The following is a 25,757-nucleotide window of genomic DNA, read 5'->3' on the forward strand; positions in this document are numbered from 1 at the left end:
CCCGCCTCAGGCTTTCACATTCCACATAGGCATGTGGAAGGGCAAGGAGCTCCCAGAACAGAGCTATACCACCAAATATATCTAATTTATTATTTTGTGACTTAATTACAGTTAATGTTTGAAGTAATCATGTATCAGTCATAGGTCAAAGCATTGCTCCAAATGGCTGATTTGATAAAAGCCAAAGAAGTACTATGAAGAGCCACATGGGAGCTAAAAGAGCCGGCTCTCATTGCTGGGGTGAGCCAAATGATCTGGATCACTGAAAAGAGCAGTGTTTCCAATCACTATCGCAAAAGCCACAAATATTACATAGAGAGAAAAGCAAGTGGAGAATATGTGAGCCACATAACACCACATAAAAGTGACACTGTATGCCTGTTGTAACCAGACACTTTAACAAGGTTAGAAAGTGGATTTTCATCAGAAAGGGTGTTTACGGGGCGCCGTTGGCAAGTCCTCATCCACTCTCTGCTCCCCACATTTCCTGTCTCTCTTCAGCTGCCCTGTCCATTAGACAAAAATTCCCAAAAATTATAACTTTAAGAAAGGGTCTTTAAGTTTTAGAGTGATTATATTTTTGAAGTTGGTTTACAGTAAATAAAATAGTTTATTCATAGATGTCATTCACTTGTTCTTTTACTTTCAATACTTTAGCACCATTAACATCAGGTACCTTTGACACTTAAATGCACAAAAATCCTGTTTACTGCTGTTAGAGTTAACGAACCCAGTGTCATGCCCTCGTTATTTCCTCTCAGCCCTGAATTCGTCCTCCAAAAACTGTGGTTGCGTTGAAGTGCAGCTCTCATTATTCATCTCATTAGCTCTTCAGACACAGCATGTGTCAGGACTCCTGGGAGTGAGTCTGACTTATTTACAGATTACCCTCAATATGTTTTGTATTTAAACAGGTGGGCTGAGTTACTCTGAACTGACCCCAGAAGACAACCTTGGAGAACCTTCCTGGAGTGTCAAAGAACGTAGCCTACTTTAATTTTTTTCAGTGGCTGAATCCAAATAGATGTTATCTTGCCCTGCAAACGGATCCCTGACATCCTTCATTAGGATGGACTGTGACTGCTCGCCATGACTGCGTTCGGCTGAGCAGGGAACCAGAAGTTTAAAATATAACAGAGTATACAATATTCTCTGTATTAGCTGACATGATTCAATAACATGATTGGCTCACCCAGCGTGACCTCGGCCTGCATGGGCATGGACAGAGCCGGGTGGTTGACCTCACAGCTGAACAGGGCCTCGTTGTCCAGCTGGGGGTTCAGGCTCCAGGTGAGCATGGCTCTCACCTCCATGGTCCCGTCCCCAGCCGCCTGCTGCCTGTGCTGGAAGTAATACAGCGGGTCACTGCTCTGCACCCAGCGGGGAAACTCCCGGCTCACCACCGTCTCAGGGATCATCTCGGTGGTTGGCTCGGGGTTGAACTCAGGCCCTTCCCCCTTTCCTGGCTCAGGTCCATCTTGTCCCAGCCGAGCTGGTTTCCCCTCTTTCTCTGGCGGGGACAGGGACTTCTGGAGTTTAGTGTCGTCTAGATCTCGACTAACGTGAATCTGTGAGCTCAGGAGTCCGGCCCGGCTACGACCCCGGCTCTTTCCAGGCTTCCTATTTTTGTGTTCAGCTGAAGAGGAAGACTGGGTCGGCGGCACCACATCGATGAGCTCTCCATCCCGCTTGAAGTACACCTGAAGGTCAGAGAAAAATGGGTGAGCTAAACAGGAACAGTGGGTGCTTCCTTCTTCCAGTAAGCATTTTAGGACTTATGGAACAGGACGGACACGCATGCACTTTGATACAGTTGTCTGCAGTTTCACCAAGCGGTCCGGTTAGTTACACAATTATTCATGGTTGCACTGTCAAAAGTAGGGAAAGGTGCCAACTCTGTTTTATTTTTTTCTTCTTGTGCAATCTCCCTCTCCCTTTGCATACATCTCTGTGCCCCTCTCTCTGCTCACCTGGTGTCTGGAGATAAATTGAGCTCCTGTTTTTAAACAAGAGCACAGAATAACACCAGAATAACAACTGAAAGCATTCCCTGATATGTAAGAAAAACATACGTGTAACCTGATGTTATTTAATGGTTAACATTGCTCAACTGCAGCCAGAGTGATTAATGGCAACTATTTTCTAAAGATAGTTCACCGTAGAGCTGTGCAATTTTCTTCTTTTATAACTGTCCTTGATGCAACTTCAGAATAACAACACGCGGACTCTTGACACTTACACTGAAATCCCTCAAATGACTTTCCTCTTTTAGAGCCACTTCAAGCAGGACGAACATCTACAGTAACTAATCATCATTTTGGCACATGAAAGGGAACATGGTAATTATGATAAGGCAGACTTTCAATCACTCACGGCAACACAAAGCGACCACACAGAGCTGTTTCTGTGCGACGGCTCAGTAACTCAATGACTCCTTCCTCATACCAGCTGGAGCTCCTTGTGGATCTCATCCATCAGCGACTCCTCTCCAGCTTTGTTTGAGATGACGTATTTCCTTTTACAGTAGATTTCTTTTAAAACGTCTCCACACTGTCCCACAAGAAATCTGAGGAGATGGCTGTCTGTATTTATGGCTCTAAACTGTGAAGCACCCTCCCTTTGGATATTAAAACAGCAAACTCCTGCAGTGTCTCAAAAAGAAGGACCCGGCTAACTTTGCCTGTTTTATTGCTGATGTAGAATTCATCCTGTTTGTGTTTCGCTCACGTATCACTTTCATTATAATTGCTTTTTTAGTGGATGTTTGTTTTCAGCTGCATCTTTGCAAGAAAGATGATAAAAAACAGATGATTACTAATATAAAAACTCATAATGTGGCTTTATGATGTGCAGAAAACAAACACAGATATATTACAGCAATTTAAATTCATGATGCACTTTAAAGATGTGATCTGTTTTTTAAATAACCTCCACTCCTCCTCCCAAAGCAAATGAACTCTGACTTTATCTCCAACGTTAAATGACCCTCGTTCAGAAGCAATACAGCTGAGCTCCTCCTGCACACACTGCTGCATTATAGATGAGTGTGTGTGTCATCAGGCAGCTTAAAGCTCTGAACGTACAGCCACGTGACCAGAGAGCCATGTCCACCATCCCCACTACAATACCCTGCTGCTGTGAGCACAGAGGTGATCTCGCTCAGACAAACAGAGCTGAGTACAGTGAGGAAGATAAAAACAGAAAATTGAAAATAGAAAATGAGGCTTTATCTTAACAAGACTGTGATTACATGAGGGGTTGAGTTTATTCTACCACATATGCAGCTGGTTTCTAATCCCCTGACATCAATCCTCAATACATTCTCCAGTGAGGTCAGACAGGGTGTAGCACAGAGCTGGAGCTGCAGCATCCATTGTTTACGCTTCCAACCCCATTTTGCAGGGCGAGCATCATCAAAGTTTCTAAAACATTTCTACATAAATCTGCCAAGTCTCACACATCGGGCAGATTCGATTACAGAGAGGGAGTCCTTGCAGAGAGATAAAGAGTAGGCTGAATCTCACCACAGGGGCCGGCTTTGCTCCGGTAACAATGCAGACCAGGGAGAAGTTCTGGGCCTCGTAGCGGCTGAAAGGAGCCGGGCTGTTGGCTGCCACCACAGAGATAGACTTTGGAGGCACTGCAGGGAAAAATGCAAAGAGGACGCTCAAACATGGAGGCAGCTTTGATCCATTGATGCTGGATTTATACAGAAGGAAGAAGGACAGAAAAAGCAGGGTTAAGTGATGAGACAGTTTGCAGGAGGTGACTCTGAGCTGGAGCGCCTGCAAGTGTGAACGTCTCGAATCACTTACATGTTATTTTCATCAAAGGGTTTTTTTCAGGACTTGAACTTTTTGAGAGTCAAATGTTCAGATTGTATCATGTCTGCATGCAAATTAACCTTCACAGTGTTTGAATGCCGTGACATTTGTCTACATGTTCCTCCCAGGATGAATCCTAATGAGCGTGGTGATCGCCTGACTTTCTCATGATCTGTGTTTTAATATTCATGATGCAACCTGAGGTATAAAAACACACCTATGACAGTGAGGATGATGCTGCCGGAGGACAGGATCACTTTGTCTCTGGAGCTCCGGTCATAGATCCCCACGTGGCACTCGTACAGGCCATCATCTTCCATCTGCACCTCAGGAAGTCTTCGTAAACATGCACAGACAAAGATTAGACAATCTATAGATTATTACAGATATTGCAAAATTTAAATCTCTGTTTTAATTCCTCTCCTACGTCTTCTTCCCTGCACTGTCAAACCAAAGTATGTGTGTTAAAGGAAAGGTGATACCTCACAGTGGACCTGTACACCAGGTCCTCTCGCTTCTTGTTGTCCTCCAGGTGAGAGTAGCTGGTGTTGTACATGGCATCGTAGGTGAAAATCTTCTGCTTTGCTGTGCCTCCTTCAGTCACCTGAGAGGAGAAAGGATATGAACGTCACGTTTGCTTTAAAAAGATGTAAATAAATATGATAAATAAGAGAGGAGAGAAGGAAACACAAATTACTATTCATTATTTTAGTCTCTGGACTCTTGTTGTTGCAAAATTTTGCAGAGTTTGACCCTCCTGGACCTCATGCATTTATTCAGAAGAGACCATCAGAGGAATTACAAAACCCTGCTTCAACCTCACTGACATGCACATGACCAGTTTCCCTAAGTAGAAATCTTGAGTTTGAAAGAGAAGGCGGTATATATTTGATGACACTAAAAGTTCCTCATGACTTTGCAGAGCTGCAAAAAGTCCAAACTAAAGATGTCAAATACATCGAAGTTTCATTCATGACATCGCAGCCGTAGATGTCCTGCTGCTGTGGACGTTCCAGACTCCAGCTGCTATGGATGTGTTGGACTCCAGCGGAAACAACTATTTCTACAACTACTATTTGTCTCATCATTATCATCTCTCTCTCTTATTCTCCTCTATCCCTCTCTCCAACCCCAATTCAATGTCAGCAGATGTCTGTCCAACATGATTCTGGTCCTGCTGGAGGTTTCTGCCTGTTAAAGGAAGTTTATCCTTGCCACTGTAACTTGCTAAATGCTGCAAAGTGCTCTGCTCATGATGGATTAAGATGAGATCAGATCGAGTCTTGTCGATACTGGATTGTATCCTGTCTTGATGTTGGGTCTTTGTGAATAATATAACAGAGTATGGTCTAGACCATAGACTGTATATAAAATGAACAGTGTCGATCCACCTTTTCCCATTGAACGGTTTTGAAGCAGTTTTGAAGCCAAAATATCCCGTTCCAGAACGCAGACATCTTGTACATTTTCTGCAGCCAGCGCAGTAGGGAATTTGTGTTTCCACTGTAACGAACTCCGCCCTACAGCATACTGTCCCGAGGTCCTACGGAGTTTCTCTCTACGGCAGCTGTCTATCAAAGCAAACCCGGAAGTAAAACCACGTTTTTTAACTTCTTTTTTTAGTCCATGTTCTAGACCTGCTCTGTTTGTAAAAATGTCTTGAGATACCCTTTTTTGTGATTTGGCGCTATATAAATAAAGATTGATTAATTGTTCGATTATCTGTCTCACACACTTAAAGTGTTCTAGCTTTCCTTCCATTACATTTCTTTATTTGGGCTTCTGCACGGTTTAGATCTTGAACTTCATGAATATCATTTAACTTCGGCTCCTTCCTCAGAGGTAAATCCATGCTTTTTCCCAGGGAAGCGTGCAGAAATTACTCTCTGCACCGTCAGAGTTTGAGGCATACTTTGGGTGTGAGAAAAGCCTGAATTTAAAAGTGATTAATTAAACAGAGTTCATTCAGACAGCTCATGTTGTAATGCTTTGAAATACAGCAGCAGAACATTGTTTGTGTTGGTGTCCAGACTCTGACCTTTAGCATGCAGAACATTTTCAGCATTTTACTTTGACATCAGAAAGACACTTTATTTTTGCACGCAACGTGTTCCTATGCCTTCAGCGCACTGATTAGCTGCTCAAGTCTGCAGCTTCAAAAGAGACGACAAAAACAACCAAACTAAAAAATGAGAGGCTCTGACAGAGACGATGGCTTGCTGTTTACAGAGGAAGAAGGAGACTCAACAGACCAAAGGAGAGAGGGGAGAAACTTATTCTCTAACTGGAGAGCAGGAGAGATCTAGAGTTACCTGGTGGTGCAGGTGTGTTAACTCTGAGCCCATGAACCAGGAGAGCTACTGCTGTCAGGAGTGGGACTTGACAACAACAGTACTTCAGGACCTTTCTGAATCAGAGGATACCAGTGGCTCACATATGGCTGCAGTCTGCATCACTCTACATGCAGAGTTCCCTGCAGCCTCAGTGAACGCTGCTGTTTTACCCGCTTTCTTCACTTTTCAGAAGTTACATCAGAAAAGCTGAATGGAAGAGCGTCTTCAGAGTAAGTTTTCAGCTTTCACTGTTCACTACACTACATCACTGAATCAGCTCCTACATGTTCAGACCTTTTGTGCTTCTACTTATCTCAAACCATTATCAGTATTTACGCTGAAACTATCATTATAAAACAGCTGATCAGTGTGCTTCAGGTGGAGGAACACATACGTGATGCATCCACGAATACTGCAAAAACAAACTGGCTTTCTGGCTGCAAATCAAAGCACTCAAAGATTCCAATTACAGTTTTTTGTTTGAACTATTTTTAGATTTAGTTGCAGGGTAGAGTTGACCCTGTCTGAAGCAGTTGATAGCCAAGCTTCAGAGGCCGGTTTCACAATAACAGACAAGATGACCAGGAGTAATATGCCTACTCCCAACACACAGGCCTAGTCATTGTACCTGAAGTCTCTAAAAATATTATGGGAGGTTGAGCCTTCAGTTTTCAGGCACCTCTCCTTTTGAATCATCTACAAGTCAGAGTCCAGGAGGCAGACACCCTCTCTACTTTTAAGAGTAGGGTTCAAACTTTCCTTTGTGATAAAGCTTATAGTTAGAGCTGGCTCAGGCTTGGACCAGCTCTTAGTTAGGCTGCTATAGGCTTAGACTGCCTGGTGAACTGACACAATAGGATCCAGTCTTTCCCTCTCTCTCCTCTGTCTGTCTGTCACTTACTTTAACTCTTCCTGTCCCATTAAAGATAAGATGGGACTTGACCTTATCCTGTCTTGATGTTGGGTCTTTGTTAATAATATAACATAGAGTATGGTCTAGACCTGCTCTGTTTGGAAAGAGTCTTCAGATAACATTTGTTGGGATTTGGTGGTATATAAATAAAGATTGCTTGATTACTATTAAGTACCTCATGCAACCACAATTCACACAAACTACACTATTCCTCTAAGCCCTCCAGTTGGAGCTTGCAGGTGGATGCTGCAGAGGTGGTGAGGCTGAAAGTTTGGAGGAAGTAACCGGAGATCTGACAGCTTAAAAAGGCCGCTGAATTGGGAGGAAGGGTTGGTCAGGTGGTTGCAAGAATGGTGGATTTCAAAATGGAGAAGCTTGTAAGCATCATTCCATAAAATAAAATAAATGCTAACTTTTCTGTCGTCTTCCTGTACTTTTGAGAATTTAAACCAAAACTCTTTCTTCACCAGACATGTATATTTCCACACGGACACATTGAGGGCAGGAGGAGGAGTGTTATCAAGCAGACACAGAGAGAAGATGACATGCAGCTGATTTCACATTAGGTTCACCTGCGTGCTCACCCGGAACCACACAATCTCTCGCAGGTTTCCGTCCGTTTGAAAGTTGCACTTCAGCGTCACTGTGTCTCCGATAACGACATGTGGCAGGGGGTCAATGGAGACAGTTAAATAACCTGCAACAGAGAAAAAGCACACATGACACAACAGCACATCACCTTGTATAGCTCCTATAGTCCACAGAGACGTTACATAATGTTTTTATACATTTACAATCCCCTGTGAGAGCATGAGGACCTGATGACCTGCACTCAGCAGCTTCTCTGTTAATCACCCTGCAGCCTGCACACTGTGTGGACACTCAGCTTTATTTCACTCCGCTGTGCGAGGACTAAACCTGAGTCGACACAGACCCCTGTGTAGCAAACATCACTCGTGCTGTGTTGAAATCTTTTCGGGGGGGTCAGCATGGCATGAACACTTTACATCATGTAAGCCAGCCTGTAAACCACAGGATCAGCAGGAAATTAAACAAACGCAGTGTATCAAGAAGCAACAGCAACATTTTCTGCTTCTGTGGCTGAGCTCTGGGACAAATAAAATCCAGACTCTTCTCAGGAAGACCCAAGCTGCAAATATGTTGCAACTAGATCTGTCAGCGTCAAAACTTCAACCACAATGCAGTCAAGGTCAGAAATTAAGGTATTATTTTTGACCCCCCTTTTCTGCACACCATAGTTCAGCTCATGTTGCAGCTGGTAATCTGCATTTTGTGTCGAACAGAATTAAAATATCATGAAGCACTTTAAGTTTGAGCGACCACCTACGAGCTAAACATACAGGTGTAGCTAATCAGACTGATGTCAATGAGAAACCACATCAGAAAAGCTAACAGAGCAATATTTAGGATAAAGAGAATCACCACAAAGCTGAGGAAGAGACTGAATCAAAGAAGTTAACTATAGTATTCTAAATAGGTGGAAACTGACTCCAGGTCAGTCAAGAAGACTCAGGTCTCATGTGCCATTCGTAGTTTTTCAGTCACGTCACAAGCACTGAAGCCTGGAGGGCAAAAAGAGCATCCACTATACTATTTCAGTTTCTTAAAACAGCTCATGCAGACTTGAATAAAATCATTTCCACAAGTAAATTGCATGTAAAGTGGATGGAAAGACGGGAGCAGACACAAGTTCCTGTCAGGCCACATGAGTAACTAGTAATTAGACTGAGCAAATTGAACAAGTTAAACGTGAGAATGAAGCAAATTTGCTAGAGTCGAATAGTCTGATCTAGTCAACATGAGGGACTTCCTCAAACACTACTCATAACCTTAACCCTAACAGTTACCCTAACCCTAACAGTAACAGTAACGCTAACCCTAAAACCTAATCTTAACCCTAACCGTAATCATTACCCTAACCCTTATACTAGCCCCTTATAGTAACCCTAGCCTAACCTGAACCCCAACCTTAACCCTTACCCCAACTCCTAATCATAACCCTTACCCTTATCATAACCTTAACCTTAACCTGAACAGGAACCCTAATGCTGAGCAAAGCCCTAACCCTAATTATAACCTTAACCCTAACCCTAACAGTAAGACTTACCATAACCCTAATCCTAACCCTAATCTTAATCCTAACCCTAATCATAACCTTAACCCTAACCCTTACTAATTATAACCTTAACCCTAAACCTAACAGTAACACTAATCATAACCCTAATCTTAACCCTAACAGTAACCATAACCTAACCTCATCCCCAAGCTTCACCGTATCCCCAACCTAACCCTCTAACCCTTACCCCAACCTTAACCCTTAAACCTAACTCTAACCTTAATCATAACCTTAACCTTAACCCTAACCCTTCAGTAAATCATTAGCACCCAGTTAGCCAATCAGCATGCATATTAACGGACCAGCGGAGGTTCATTCATCATTTTTCGTGTTTGATGTGAATGCAACACAAGGGACCTCCTCATGTTGGCATGTTGTGACTTCACAGGGAACAATCGTTTCACGCATGAAACAGAGAAAGCAAACAAAGAGGAACTCCTGAAGAGTGCAAAATCCATCCCATTAACCATGAATCCCTGGACATCAGTGAGTAATCAGAGTCATCTCAGAATAACTGCACGCCACTCTCTGAAGCTGTCTCCTCGCTCTAAGTCATAGTGCCAGACCTCACTGGTGCGGCAGTGCAGCTTTTATGTGAATAATTAATTTCAAAGTCGAAATCATAAAGAACATTTCATTGCTTTAATTTGACTCCCAAATGAAGACTTTCAATATGGATTTATAAACTGTTGTAAAATGCTAAATAACTGAATTTTAAGCATGTGATTAGTAATTAAAACATTATGTTTGACAGGCCTGATTATTATAATAATTTTTTTTTATGTTTGGTGTGAGAGTGATTGTATGGAGATGCGTCTCACCGCCATCTCTGATTTACAAGACAATCAGTAATATGCTAATGGCCTGTTGGAGAGGAGTTTACAGGTGTTCATGTTGCTGTGACATTTAAAGGTGTCAAGGACATTCTCCTACGCCGAAGCTTCTTAGGGTTGGTCCATAAATTTTTCCGGCCCTGAGGATGTAACAGCCCGTCTTCCTCCGAGCAGTACATCAGTTTTATGTTCCCTAAAGATGACTGTTAGAATTCAACAGCCGTCCTGATGCTGCTGAGTTGTCTGCGTCTCCTTGAAGACTGAAGCCAAATAAAGAAACATAAACCTACAGTCGTCCCCGTCTTTAACATGCAACAGCGGGATTATAGCTCTTTTTTTCTTATGCAACAGAATCAGCAGGCATCCTTGTTTTATTTCTAACCCAACAAGTCTACTCTCTCTCTGCTGAACTTTGCTTTGAATGCTCTCTGACAGAGTGAGGAACTTCAGAAATGGGTTGCATGAAGTTGCGTACTCTGAATTCACCTTGGCCAAGCTTCAGATATGCACAAGACATCTGGGTTGTCTGACACATCTTCCCAGACCCAGATTGAGCATAAAGTTTTTAATTTTAGATTCATTTGTAAAGGGACCTTGTGCTTTTTTAAATACACATTAAACCACATTTTCCTTCCTTGGCAGGTCAGCGTTCAGTCAAGTTTCAATAATTTGCCTCTAAGTATTGCGGTTGTTTATAATAAATCAGAATATCTTAGTATTAAAAGAGTAAATATTTTAAAGAGGGCAGTATCGCATTAAACAGACATTATACAGCGTTGCTGACGGTAAATTTCCCCAGAAAAGCGGGAAGCTGAGATGCTGTGACTCCTCGCCAAAGCAGAACAGCACATTTTCATGCTGCATGAGTAACACAGAGACATACCTCAAAGCAAAGGCAAAGCAAACACACATGAAACTGTGCAGAGAAGGTCAGGAGCGAAGGGAAATGTGGAAGTTTAACAACAGAGAGAGAAAGAGAGAGGGAGAGAATTAAGAGGAGAGCTGCAGAATATTTTAAAATAAACTCTACAGGAGCACAAAGGAAAGGTCTGCTTAAGGACAGACAGTCCTGACTGCTGGTATTGATTTTCTGTAACTTTTTAAACCCTGCTGATCCTTTGCGGTGAGTCATTAAAACTCTGCTTTCCAGCCTTTATTTGATACATCAGCATCACGGAGTTTCCTGTCCTCTTTTCCTCTTCATATCTATCCAAAGTCCTTCAGTTAACAGTTGTCCAGAGGCTGTTACGATCACGAAACAGTAGCTGATGGGTTCCAAGATTGCCCTTAACGTGTCCTTCCTCCACCACTCTTTCACCAGAGATTTAGACATGTGAGTTCTTAGTTTCACAGGCTCTCTAGCTTCCTTGCTTTCACTGGTTACCATCCCAAAAACAAGCTCATTTTGTCAGAAACACAATGGTGAACTACGATAATCCCTGGTTAACAAAGTAGCATGAAACTTGGACTGCATAGCTTTTGTCATCCGCCTGCTTCTGGCTGCAAAATGCCAAACTCGGGTCAAACAGCAGTCAACAGATTTTGCTGTAAACACCAGAGAATCTTAAAGGATTGCTGCAAAACAGATGATGCAATAAGTACAAGATTCTGCAGGAGGCGAGGCATAAGATGACTTTAACATGTGCACAAGCGGAAACAAAGGAGCAAACATCAATTTCAATGCAACGTTATCTTGAAGACAAACCACCACTGTGATGAAACAATCCAAACTTCCATCAAACTCAGGAATAGTTTCAGTATTTGGTTCAGATTTTTGGGCACAGTGCTCCAGATTTATTCCTGACGCTGAATATTTAATACGGACTGTATCCCTCAGAGAGTGAGGATTAAATATAGCAGGAATGTACACTTGTTGTTGCTGCTGATGCATTTCTTTATGGCGCTCCGCCTCAGTGTGTTAGATTAGCAGCTCAACATCTGTCTGTGCTGTAAAAGTGACTCCAGCTGCCCTGCGTGTGAGTGTGTGTGTGAGTGTGTGTGTGACAGTGTGTGTGTATGTGTGTGTGAAGTAAAAGCTGACCCTGACTCTGCCCATCAACACACAGACAGCTCACTACTCAGATACACTAATACCCCGAGGTATCAGTATTTACAGCAGGCTGTTTGGCCAGGCTGCGACCACCAGGATTAAAAAGGTTAATGTGTAACTGCACAAGTGTTTAATGTTTGAAACAAATGTGTAACACACAGGAGAGCACTCCTTTAATTCAGATGCAAACATCAGTACATGTGATTGATTATTAAGGCCTAATGTTTTTAGACTTGTTGCGTGTAGGAAGGTGCAGATCATTTATAGATGCAGCTAAATGGAGACCTTTCATGTTGAATACTCGGAGGACCTGAAGGCAAAAACACTTAAGACATAATGTTTCACATATTTCTGTTAGTGATGCTTTAAAGCAAAGTGTCAGGAGCAGGATCACACCTCAGCTCGCCTCTTACTGCACTCTTCTAAACTCATTACCTCTTCTCCCTTTCATTCTTACATTCTGCACCCCTCCCTGCCTCCCTTTTTCTTCCTTCCTATTTCTCTCTTTCCTCCTACGTGTAGGACCCGGGAGCTATGATGGATCCCCTAATAAGCTTCCGAAACCAGCAACTTCAGTTCAACTTCAAATTCAGAATCACTATACCAATTAGATCAATAAAAAATTGTCAAATTTTATCACGTTGATGGTGAAACATGATATTAATGAAAACATGAGATGCAAAAATAGAACAATATCTCAGTCAATTCTGAAAACACAGTTTTTAAAAAACAAAACATTTCACAGAATATAAATAATATTCAACAAAGTCAAACAATTCTCCACTGAACAAAACTGCTTCTCAAAACACAAAATATTTAACAAACAGATTTTAGATCACACAAAGTTTCACAGAAATAAACATGTTGAACTTCACAATGATGTCATACTGTACAGCTTTTCAAAAAACAATGAGTTACAAACACGTTCACAAAACACAATACTGAAATAATAAACAACTATGTTTCACACATTAACAGAAAAAAAAAATTAAAAGCTGATATTTCATCTGTATGTGGTGAGTCTCAGTTTCACTTCAAACAATAAGTCAAACAAAGTCTCCCTGGCTTCCTTCAGCAGTATGAATCTGAAACAGAAACTGATGTTCTTACAAATAACGGGTCTTAAGTTTGCTGAAATAACAACATCATTCATGATGCAGACAGGAGCTAAAAGTCAAGCTTTGTCAGGTCTGTACTCAAGAAGAAAATAAATCTAATTTTACAATGTTTGTTTGTTGAATGGAGGTCTATGAAAGAGGATTAGAGACACTGATGGGTTTTTTTAGGTCCTACCTTCTTCAAGGAATGTTCAGTTTTTTCTCAGAATTCTGAGATCAGAGACGGAATTCTGCAATTTTGTCTTTGATCTAAGAGTTCCGGAACACCTGCTGCTGCTCTCCATATAGACACCAAGGCCTGCTGACACCTGATTGGTCGATACTACTCAGACCACAGACAGAGACCAGAACACTTCTCAGACTAAAATCCAGATCCTGAGATACAGATTCAACATGTTTCTGCAGAATCTGTAATTACAGGTTAGTTGTAGCTGAAAGTTAAAAGTTTTGTCAGGTCTGTCTTCAGGAGGAGAAGAAAACTACTTTTACAATGTTTGTTTGTTGAATGGAGGTTGGATCCATCACTTCTGATGCATTCCAGGAAGTCAGGAAATCTAAACGCTGATTGTCTTTAGTGACACAGCATCAAGCAGATTTGTGCCTCAGTGTAAATGTTTGATCCAGATCAGATTGTTAGCTGCTCTTAATACAGATCTATGTTTATAGAGAGAAATAAATCCTCCTCAGATTACCAACTGGGATATCATTAAACTGGATTGTGTTCTTCCTGTTTTTGCTCTCCATACAGACTGCATACACCACAGTCTGCCTGATTGGTCAATACTATTCTGAGTACAAACATTTCTCATACTAGAGTCAAGTCCTGTGTGCACAGTTACTCTATTTTTAAGCAGAATCTATGAATTGAGATTACTTCTTAGATTATTGATCCAGGTACTCGTAGGGTCCACAACTTTGTCAGGTATTTATCTTCTTTCATATCCAAGCTGCGAAAGCGCCACTTTCATGTAAAGGCACGTTTTGTTTCGCTTTATATCCATGTGTCTTTCAGTAATTTGAATATCACACACCAGAGGGTTTTGATTTTATATAAATGGTCAAATCTCACATTTGTTTTCAGTGATAAGTAACTGAAACATAGCCCCAGCCTGGTGCAGTGTCCAGTGTGTGTGTGTATAAAGTTGATATAGTACGACCTTATGTCCAAGAGCTGAGCGGCTGCCCGGCCACACATGGACTGGGACCAAAGGCACCTTGCAGAGCAGCAGGCTGGCGGTGCTCGGAGGCGCTCTGATGCCCTCTGTCACCACGCTCAGCCTCACCTCCACAACGCAGGCCCTGACAGCATGACGTCAGCCTGACTACAGATTATTTTTCCCCATGTTTTTCCTCTTAATCCTGCCTACAGCTTTTCATCCACAGAACCAGTCATTCGCCAAGCTTGGTCCCTCCACACACACACACACACACACACACACACACACACACACACACACACACACACACACACACACACACACACACACACACACACACACACACATATATATATAAACAATGTGGCAGAGAGATTAACACATATCAGAATACCAGTGAAATGAAAAAGCAGCCGTCAAGAATGATAACTGATTCAAAATGTTTTCTGACAACAACAGAAAGCAATCATTTAGCAGAGGAAAATCATATTCTGGAATGAGATTAGGATGGGGGAATGAGACATTTGGGAGTTGGGAGTGATATCACTGTCCCCAGATGGTTCGGCTGTGGACTACTGCTGCATTTGCCCTACTTTGATATGACTAACACAGAAAAGACAATTCAGCAGCTTAGTTTTTATGAAGGGCTGTACACTCCAAAGTGCTTTATATTCCATGTCTTGTATTGTCTTTGCTGGAGGAGATAAAGCTGGCTTATCCCCCCACGTCTGGTTGTAATATTCTCTATTGAAGGCGGAGAGTCTGACCTGCTGTCAGATAAAAGAATCCACATTCACACACATCTGCAGCAAGTTGAAAGACTGCAAAAAAATCTACGCTCAACTGGTGCCACTTTGCTGTGTATTAAATATGGTGGACGACAGGCCAACAAAAGCAGCTCTGAATGGGAAATCCAGGAGATTCACCTCATGTTAATGCTCGTCTTTGATCACAGAGCTCGGCTCTATATTCAGGGCAACCACATCTGTCATCTGGCTAACAAGCTGCCACACGTCAGGACAAAACCATTCTTTGAAAAAAGACAACTCGCATATAAAATTTTCTTTCATCTTTCCAACAACAGGAATTCCTTTTCAGAGCAAAAGGATCAAATAAAAAGACAAATTTTTGTGATTGCACCATTTTCTGACCGACGTTTTTTGAGATCCACAGAGAGAAACAGAAATGATTTCCAGTTATGGAAGTTTTAGTTGTTCATTTTAAACATTTCATCTCACATATTCAGATCCTTTTTACACCAGTGTGTGCAAAACTACTTTTACAGCATTGTTTATTTATCTAGTGTTTATTATTATTATTTTATGAGGCATTCTTGCTTCAAGTGATAGGCAGCTGAAGAGAGACAGGAAATGTGAGAGCAGAGAGTGGGATTTAGGCCTAACTGGCGCGCCTGTTAAATGTGTATTTGTCAAGTATGAAGAACCAAGAAAACTGATGCCACACGCAACAGCTTTTCATCTCAGCTAATTTGTGATACCAATCCCTTGATGGGCCTTTAAAATCCAAAAGAAATCAACAACAAATGAACAAGAGATAGAACAAAACAAACTCAACAAAACAGATATGATGATATAAAAGAATACTTTGTTAACCAGCTGTGTTAAATACTTGATTTTGATAGGTCAAACCCCACAATGGTGATTCATTTCCAACAACTACAGTTATGCCAGGGACAACCTGATCACACACGTCATATGAAATCACTCCACTGAAAGGAGAATAGAATGTAACAGAATGGAGCACAGCGAAGCAGAATAGAATGTTCCGATGGATCAAAGCCAAATAACAGCTGTGCTTAATTCTGGAATTAAAAAAAGGGACACCAGGGACAACCTGATCACACGTCGTATCAAATCAATCCACAGTAAGAAGTCTGTCACATTCCCCCTCTGCCTGTTGACACTGTGGTGAAACTGTTAGTGTGGTCTCAGGCTGGTCTTGAGAGTGGGGAAATAATGACAGTTAGTGGGCACAGATGTGAGAGTAGCCTGGGGAGCTACTGAGAGGGAAAAGTGGAGCAACATCCTGTCCTGCAATCCAGGCAACGGCAGCAGAGCTGCAGAGCTGCAGAGAGCATCTCTAAGATGCTGATCTCTACAAAGTCACTGAAACCAAAAGAGGTAGAGATAACAGCAACAATGTTCAAAGCTGAGACATTTGCCTCATTTATGTTTAAAGGAGTGTCGACGTCTAAGCTCTGAGAAGAAGGAGAAGGTGACCAAACTTTGTTAAATTAACCCTCCTGTTATCCTTGGGGTCAATTTGACCCAATTCAATGTGTAACGTCTTTAGAAAATATATTTTTTTGCTTCATATTTCATGACTTGTCCTAATTCAAAGGGGACAACTGGGTAAATAGAAAAATTAATATGATGTGTTCCAATGTCCTCCATATATTCTATATGCCTCCATGTTCCTTAGGGTCAATTTGACCGCTGGCTGTTTTAGTTGTATAAAACATAAGAAATATCTACTTATTAAACACATTTGTTTGGTTGTTTTAGCATGATACTGAGGTCCCTATATCAAACAATTGTATTATCTAGGAAAACCTCCCTCTGCTTTAAGGCCCTAACCTGACATCACCATACCTGTCGTACTGTGAGAACTTCTGATAGGTCAAACAACATGGGACAGTGGGGAAATTTCTTTCCCATGAGAATATTGATATTTGCTGTACTGTGGGGTGGGAAATATCGTCCTGTGAAGACATTGATGATTCACACAACATAGGGGTGGAGCTGACATATAGAAGAATGCACAGCTCAGTAAAATTTGAGGATAACAGGAGGGTTAAGAAAATCAAGATATTCTGAGAAGGAATCAAATCCAGCCAAAAGATGTTTAATATTCACTCTACTGTGAAAGTATGTTTTAAGAAGGGTCTGAAAAAAGAGATCCCTGATTCAGCTGACCTGGTTTCCTCTGGCGGATTGTTCCCGAGCCTCAGGGCGCTGACAGCACACGCTGTATCCTCCATGTTTAATGAAACAAACTGGGAGTCAGTGTCGAGAAGCTAGGAGAGCAAGCATTGTGGTTGTATTTTTTTTCTTCTTCTGGCGCAATCTGGGATGGTTGGTCAGACATCGCAATCAAAACCAAAAGACAATCTCTTTATCCTCAGGAGAGTGTTTTCATAAGTTTGTTTTTCTACTAGACATAGAACTCCCAACAGTCACCAGTGGGATAAGGAGATACACGATGGAATTATAATCAAGGAAAACAGCTGCAAGCTAAAAATGTCTAAGCTGTGATCAGCTACGTACAGTTAGTCTTTATGAGAGGAAGATGGAGAACAGCTTTGGAGTCGTCAGCCTCGAGAGTGAGTATCTTTCAAAGGTTAAACATCCAGTTTTTCATTACTGAGATCTTCTTCGTTGACTTTGAGGTAACAGTTGTAGGACAGCAGAAGAAGTAAGGGGAAGTTAGTTGTTAAGGCCAAGGCTATCTCAAAACAAACTGGCTATTTATGATATTAGCTTATGATGACGATATAAACCTCTGGGAACCAACATGGCTTTCTGGTGTAGCCGGTAATTGGCAAAAACTACCGGCAAAAACTTTCTTTTCCATTCACTGTCATTGATTATTGTACCGTTAGTGACTGTCTTCAGATCCAAAGTCACATGAAATTCTCCCTTCCAGATATGTCTGCAAAATGTACCTCTCCCTTTTAATGGTTCACTTAAATGCCCAGAGTAGGGCCCATTTACCTGTTTCTGGTGAGTCTCAGTTTCACTGTAAATAGTTAAACAGAGGCTCTACTTTTGCATATTTCATTGGTATGAACCCAAAAAAGAACATTTTCTTGTGATTTACCTGGAAATAACCAGTCTGAAGTTTAAATAACATCATGACATACAAAGAAACCTAAACACTGATTGGCTTTGTGACACAGTGCTAAGCAGATTCATCACTCAAGTTAACATCCAAAACAGATAGTCAGTTGCACTTGCATGCAGATAGCTGTTTGTAGAGATAAACAAATTGTCAACAGATTACCCATGATGAAAGTTGTGATGTCATTACGGTGGATTGTGTTCCTCCATACTTGATTTTTACTGCATACACCAAATCCGACTGGTCAATAGACCATGAGCTTACCACATGCCGAATCCTAAACCCTACTCATTCTAGACCAGTCCTGTATGTATCCATAGGTTCTCCATTGTTATGTAGCATCTATACAGAGATTATAACCAGAGTAATGCAACATGCCTGGAGCTTTATGATCCATGCAATGGAGGAAGTTCAAAATGTTCCTGGAGGGACGGACTCTGGGACAGTGGGACCTGCTACAGCGTGTCCCCAAAAGGCTGTCTCTGGAACAGCTACAGTGTGAGAACGCTCTGCTTCTTCTCGTTTATTGTCTTTCACTCTTTTATCTTGGGGTTTGAACACTCTGACTGACAGTCTCATGACAGGTTGGGGTATTTCAGCTTGAAGACATGTGAGCAGGACCACTGTGGCTTTACACAACAGTCTGTGATCTTAGGAGGAACTATTTTTGACGCGTCACAGTTTATACAGCTGTGTAGCGATATAACATCCATGATGACTCAGACTATAGTGGTTTTAGTTTTTCCTCTCTGCACAGGCACACAGTTACTCACAGAGTCAATGCACTCAGCTGTCGTTTGTGCAACCACACAAAAATGCACAACACGACATCACATAACACTTGCATGCCACACAAAATTTTGACTGTTTCCTAAAAACCTTTGTTGTGAATGTGTGAGACATCTTGGAGAGTAGTGACGGTTATACAAAGCTTAGCTCAGATTCAGAACTTCTAGGTTGTTGACACATGATACAGTTCATTTATAGAGTCATTATGCATTTTAAAGAGATCAGATAAAATTACAGAACTTCTCCAACATCTCTGTTTTGTAAGTTAAAAATAAATGCTGCTCCTAAAAATAAGCCATGAGGTTGTTTAAACATCACGCACTTTATTTCTGGAGTCATTATGCATTTAAAAGGATGAGAAAAATATTACAAAACATCCTCAACTGAAAATTAACTGGAGCAAATAATGTGGCTTAATGTGGATTAATCAGTTAAAACTCAGTGAGATTGAATTAAAAACATGCAGCCTCTGAGGCGGTGATGGAGAGTCTACAGAGAAGTGTTTATTCAGAGCGTTTTTTTTCCGTCATTAAGCAGAGATTTATGACTTTTTATATCTGTGGATGTGTGTGTGTGTTTGTGAAAGTCTAGACCAGATAAATCCTGAGGACATCCCTGTGTTTTTTGGCACTGTTGTCTGTCAGTGCTCCACATACTATCAGTGGAAAAGCTCCAGGCGGCCTGAGTGCTGCTGTTTCTATCAGCTGAAAAAGAGACCCATTCATAATCCAAAATCTAGACAGAGGCTCCCAAGATCATAGACAGAAAATCTGCAATTTCTGCTGCGGGATTAAAACCCATGCACTTCATCGTACGAACAGCCACCAGCAACATTTAATCATTTTTAAGCACAGATTACCTCCAGCAATATGGGTCAGAGTCAGACAAAGGGCTTTTCATCCTGGAGAGGACAAACCTTCAAACAGCATCAGGTAACTTTCTAAAGATCTGTCCCGCTCCGAGGCCGCTGCAGCAGGTTGCACAAACATCTCTATTCTCTTTGAAGCAGCTTCAGATCAGGACTGTACAGTTATCAGCAGGGGGCCGGAGAATAGGTCGGCAGCTGCTCAATTTATAGGAACACAGCAGTTTTATTGTCTGTCTGAATATTCTTTATAATACTGCAAATGTCAGAAATACAAAGCAGATCACAGGATTTCCCAGCCGCTGGTTTCCAATCACTCTCTTGAAGCAGGATTAACCCTGTCCTCCCTCCTATATTACTGTAACATCTACCAGGGAGGTTGTGTTTCTGGTGCGGTTGGTGTCTTTGTGAGCAGGATTAAGAAACTACAACTGTCTGGATTTTCTAGTAGAATGAAGGAAGGGTGAAGAATCGGCCGTGGAGGACCACATCACATAACAGAGAACATTTAAAACCTAAACAGGCACATCTAAAAAATAACTGTTTTAACAAAAAGCTGCCGTGCTCATGTTGATATCCTGCTCTAAGAAACTGATGTATGGACCCGTTTTGATTTTAAACATGTTCGAATCAAGATACTTCAAACAGCACGAGCAAAATTCCATGTCATTCTTATAGTTTTGGATGGCAGTACATGGACATTTAATGGTTTCCTACGGTGGCCAACGAGGCAATCCAATCCAAATGATCTTCATTTGCACCATGTTACTTTTTTTCACTTTTGCGCGTGTTTATGAATGTGCATTCTTTCTTAAAGTGCTGTGTGTTTCTTCTGTCGCAGAATTTTGAGCCTTGTCAGCCACCGTAGTTTCCCTGAAGCTAAGTTTTGCATCAAATCTACAGCGTAGCCTACGCCGTAGGTCTGTACCTAGCTCCTGTACCTACGCAGAAGCCTACGCATGTAGCTTACTTGCACCTCCTCCAAAATGTAACTACACAATGAATCAACAGGGCCCGCAAGCCCTGTGATTGGTCCCCTCATTGTATTTCATGTACTTACAGATCCTTGCTCATCAGCTGCACATCGGCCTTGTATTTCATCTCCTCCGAAGTGTCCTCTCTATTCTTCCCTGTAATCATTGCCATATGATAAACAGCAACATGTATCAGTTGTAAATTAACATGATACATTCGGTACAGAATCGCTGTTAAAAAGTAAGTTGAAAACGTAGCGGGGTTGGAAACAGGCAACCCGACTATCAGAGAGACCACACTGCTGAGTATTGCTGCGTGGCACGGACAAATCAACGCACCAGTATGTAGTGCTCACATCCACGGCGACCACTGCTGCGTGGGGTCAACGCAGAGGAATAAATCAGGCTCAAAGGTCTTCAAACTCCAAGTGCTTAAACAACTGATTAGGATGGCATTAAAGTTATTATAACTATGTTTGGGGATGGTCAACCATCCTGATCTGTACTCCCTGGCAGTGTTTAAGTGGCAGCAATGATACGTGTAAGGCCAGTTTATCATTAGAGTACCCAAGTCTAGGATTTGGACCTGAGTCTAACCCTAGGACTAGGACTGAGACCCAAGCATTGACTGCATTCCTATTATTTTATTTAACTCTCTGTTTGAGGCCCTACTAAGTTCTTTAGTTTGAAGCAAGGCCTTGCACCTGTGTTCACCTGTGTTCACCTGTGTTCACCTGTGTTCACCTGTGTTCACCTGTGTTCACATGTGTTCACATGTGTTCACCTGCAAACACGTTCACGTCATCATCAACAGTTCCTGTCAGGATCCATAAAGTGCCTCCACAAATTGTGTGTTTTAATTTCAAAGATTTTTTACATCTGTCCAAGATGCACCCAGAAACACAGCTCTGTATTCATTGATAATTTAACTCTCCAGACAGCTCAGACTCAAAGTTTGGTGACTCGACTACGACAGAGGTCCAGTTCTCTAAATTTGTAAAGACAAGATGCAACAGAGTTTTCACTCCTTCCTCCTTCAGGACAGGAAACACTGGACGGTCTTTGGAGATATCAAGATAAATATGTCCCATGATTCCTTGCTTCAACATTTGAGCAACAAACAAATTTACCCTTTCACAAAACAAGTAAGCATATATTTAGCAATGATTTCCCATTTATATTTCATGTCTAACCTTGATAATAAGTATTACTTTTCACCAGTTTGTCCATTTTCCTATTCTTGAAATTAACCAAAGAAGCAGCCAAGCAACCTTACAGCCAATCTCTGGACCAATCAGGCTTCATAACAGCTGACCAACATATAAAACAATTGCAGAGGTCAAGCGTCGTATTGCACTATGATTATCTGTTCCCACATCCTTATGGATTCATCTTCACATCTATCCTTGAGCTAAAGACATTTGCAATCAGGGTAAACAGATGAGTTAGGGGATATTAAAATTATTTATTTAATTAAACCATTTTGTTCAGACATGTTACCCATATTATCAAAAACTAGACAGAGCAAACAATTCCATAAGTCAGATTATCAAAGCCTCTCTGTCAGACAGTCTGGAGCTGGTTCGGCCCCTGGAGAAGGTCTGGGCCCCCAGCCCAGTTGTCCATTTTGAACAATCAGAAATGATCCAGGCTGGCATTTAAATATTTTACAGACTGAGACATCAAACTTGCTGCACTTACATAATCAGTCACAGTGATAATCACGTCTGCTTTCACCTTGTCGTGGTTGTTGTTTGATATAACGCAGGTTTGGAAAGTGTCCAGCGATTTGACACGAAATGATGATGTCCAACAGGCGTCAATGATAAATTAAAAAGTGTAAGCACTGCAATGAATTATCAATCACTGCAAAGATTAAATGGATCAAGTCGCACCCTGGGAATACAGACGAACCAAGAAACAACCTTTTGGCCAAAAATGAAGGAAACAAAACAGTGCAGTTCATAGAGTGGCCACCAGAAGCCAGCTCCAAATGTGAGTCAAACCCAGAAAAGCCCTACAGTAAAATGTTTTTACAGCTATAACTTATTTAACTATTAATGGCAATAACTTAACATTATTGAAGACCTTTTTAAATGACAGTTATGCTTAACACTATGCCTTATCTTAGCTAGCTTTCCGCAACGTCTCCTCAGTAAACACAAGTCTGCAAACCAGACCTTTTGTTTCCACCGTTTCTTCCACCGTCTCTTCTGCTCCCCCAAAAATAAGATGCCTGTAACAAAAATACCAAAATTGTCCCCATAACATTTGATGACGTGGTGTATTTTAATACTTCAAAAGTCCAAGTTATTGGTCTGGTAATGACATCAAAGCAAACTCCAGAAGAAAATTACATATGCCAGAAAGACCTGGAAAAAGCTAGTTAGCTGGCCTTAAAGTGAAGGAAAATAAGCCTCTTTTAACCCCAACCCTATCTATCAGAGTAAGGTGAGTCATAAGAATCTGCTTTTATTGGCTAAACCAGACCTCCTGGAAGCCACATACACACCCATTCTAAAAAAACAGATCCTAAAAAGCAAAAAAATGAGGATTTCATAAAATTAAGGGAACAGCTGACTGGAATGACTGGCAGCCAAACAGTAGCTGTTAGCACAAAGGGTTCTCAATTCTAGGTTGATCAAAAGACAGCATTTCCAATATGGCAATCGCTGTTGAGTGGCTTCAAAACTCCAATGGCCCTTTTTTTTTTTTAATCTAAGGAATCTGCCTTCTCCAAGTACACACATATTAAATTAAATATTATATTTATAAATAATAAGTGGGATAATGTGCTGCAGATGTTCTCTTTGCCTTAGGTTTGCCTTTGGGAGCAGTCAGCTCTCTCATTTGACGTGGGTGGTGCAAAGACGGACACAAAGCTGCTTCAGTTTTGATTTCTAGTCCCTGTCTCTGCTTATTTTTCAGAGTAACTGTGAAACAAGTACACGTCCAAATTATGAGTGTGGAGGATGACGTGGACAGGGAGATACCGAACAGAGTTGTTAAAGACTGGATACACAGCTGTGTTCATTTGAGCCTGAAAAACGGCCACAGAGAGGACAGACAGTAGCTCCAACAGCAGGAGAGTTCAAGTCTCTCTGACAGGACAGAAAGTGAAGAGAAGTAGTTGTTGTATTCACCATAAACATGGATTAACTATGAATATTTAACATGTGTAAAATATTTTAATTTGAATGATTAAAAAAAATTCTAAATTATCCAAGAGAGAAATGCAATAAAAGGGATGAAATGTCCAGATATACTTGGGTTGACCTTTCAAAAACAAACAACACACACACACACACACACACACACACACACACACACACACACACACACACGTCTCCATTATTGAAAACTGGTGTAAGCAACATGTTGCACTCAGTCAAGCACAAAGTTCATCACCTGCAGGCAACGATCTCAGCTCTGTCTTCAAACCAGAAAATAACATGTTATAAAATAGCTTTTATGGACGACATTTCGAAAGAAACTCAGAAGAAAATATATTCTGTTGCTTTTTGAATGCAGGTTGAAATCCCCTTATGTCCTTCAGGCTCTTTGTGTAGTAGAGACAATGCCAGATCGGGAAAGTACCTTCAGATTAAGCAGATTATCATCAGGCAGACGCCAACATCAAAAAACAAACAGCATCCAAACACCAGTGTTCCCAGTCACTGCGCCTCTAAACTTTTCTGTCTTCTCCTCTTTCAAACAATTTCCTGGAGGTGCTCTTCCTCTGTCAGTGAGTCCTCTTACCTTGTGTGAGAGTGAGAGAGAGAGCTGAGAGGAGGAGGAGGAGGAGGCAGCAGAGGGAGAGGGGACCGGTCATCCTGCTGGGTGCTGCTGCTCAGACCGAAGGATGCTCCATCTGTCATCAGAGCGGAGGACGACGAAGCCGTTTGATCTCCCATCCTTCACACTGAGGCTGCACCGCTCTGCTGCGCCCGTTTATAAGCAGAGGATTACAGCAGCTCTCTCTCTCTCTCTCTCTCTCTCTCTCTCTCTCTCTCTCTCTCTCTCTCTCGCTCTCTCTCGCTCTCTCTCTATGTCCCTAACTCTACTACTTTACTTCTCGCTGTGCCTCTCTCTCTTTCACCCTCCCTGTCAGTAAAAGTCCCTACCTCGACTTTTCTCTCTCTTTATTCAGATTATTCTAGCACATTTTAAGTACTTTCAATTGTTATTTTGGACACACATTTTTATTTTTATCCTTATAAAACCAAGTTAAAATAATTCATATGTTACAAACCTCTATGCCATATGGGGACACAGAGTTTGGATTCTTAGAAGGATCCTACCCATGAGGAAACCCTAAGGAGATATGCATCTTTATATTTATGTACCTAGTTTTCTTGGGATCATGAGACATTTGTGGAGGTTTTCAAGAGATCTGAACTTGTGTTTCTCATTATCTCTGGAAAACGAAGCTAGTTTTCTCAGGATGACAACAAAATGTTCTGGCTATCTAGAGAATAATCTGGTCTCAGTGATAGGCCAGACTGGTGCTTTAAAACTCTCATGTCGAGTTCACACCAGACGCTAATGAAACCTGAACTGTCACTGTCACTGCTTATTGGATAACTCGAATTACACAAATTGCATGGCACGTATGGAGCGAGTTACAAGTGCAACTGACGGAAAATTTGTGAGACTTGAAAATCTGATACTTAGTGAATCATTCGTGCTGCTATGGCCAATCAGCATAGAGATCCGCGGTGACTTATGATGTGAAGGACAGACCACAGAGTTTCATTCACCTGGAAAAGGGAGAATAAACTGATAGTGTCCATGTTTGGCTACCCCAAATTGTTAAACACCACCTGGTTATTTTTTTATCCAAACAGGAATAAAAAAGGAGCTTGCTTGGATTATCCACTTAACTGAGAAAACCCTTGTCACT

At 41.5% G+C, this 25,757-nt stretch overlaps 1 protein-coding gene across 1 annotated transcript in view; it reads right to left on the reverse strand.

Annotated features, from left to right (window-relative positions):
* igsf21b (immunoglobin superfamily, member 21b) overlaps positions 1–24,781 on the reverse strand; it is a 38,101-nt gene extending 13,320 nt beyond the window's left edge. The window contains exons 1-6 of the mRNA XM_034695066.1: positions 24,614–24,781; positions 7,643–7,767; positions 4,307–4,428; positions 4,042–4,160; positions 3,525–3,640; positions 1,193–1,700 (exon numbers count right to left, since the gene is read on the reverse strand). Coding sequence (XP_034550957.1) covers positions 1,193–1,700; positions 3,525–3,640; positions 4,042–4,160; positions 4,307–4,428; positions 7,643–7,767; positions 24,614–24,686 — 1,063 coding nt within the window. The 5' untranslated portion in view covers positions 24,687–24,781. The remainder of the gene's footprint in view (positions 1–1,192; positions 1,701–3,524; positions 3,641–4,041; positions 4,161–4,306; positions 4,429–7,642; positions 7,768–24,613) is intronic.
* Positions 24,782–25,757: the final 976 nt, after the last annotated feature.

Source organism: Notolabrus celidotus, chromosome 11, assembly GCF_009762535.1.
Source record: "Notolabrus celidotus isolate fNotCel1 chromosome 11, fNotCel1.pri, whole genome shotgun sequence".
NCBI classification, from domain to species: Eukaryota; Metazoa; Chordata; class Actinopteri; order Labriformes; family Labridae; genus Notolabrus; species Notolabrus celidotus.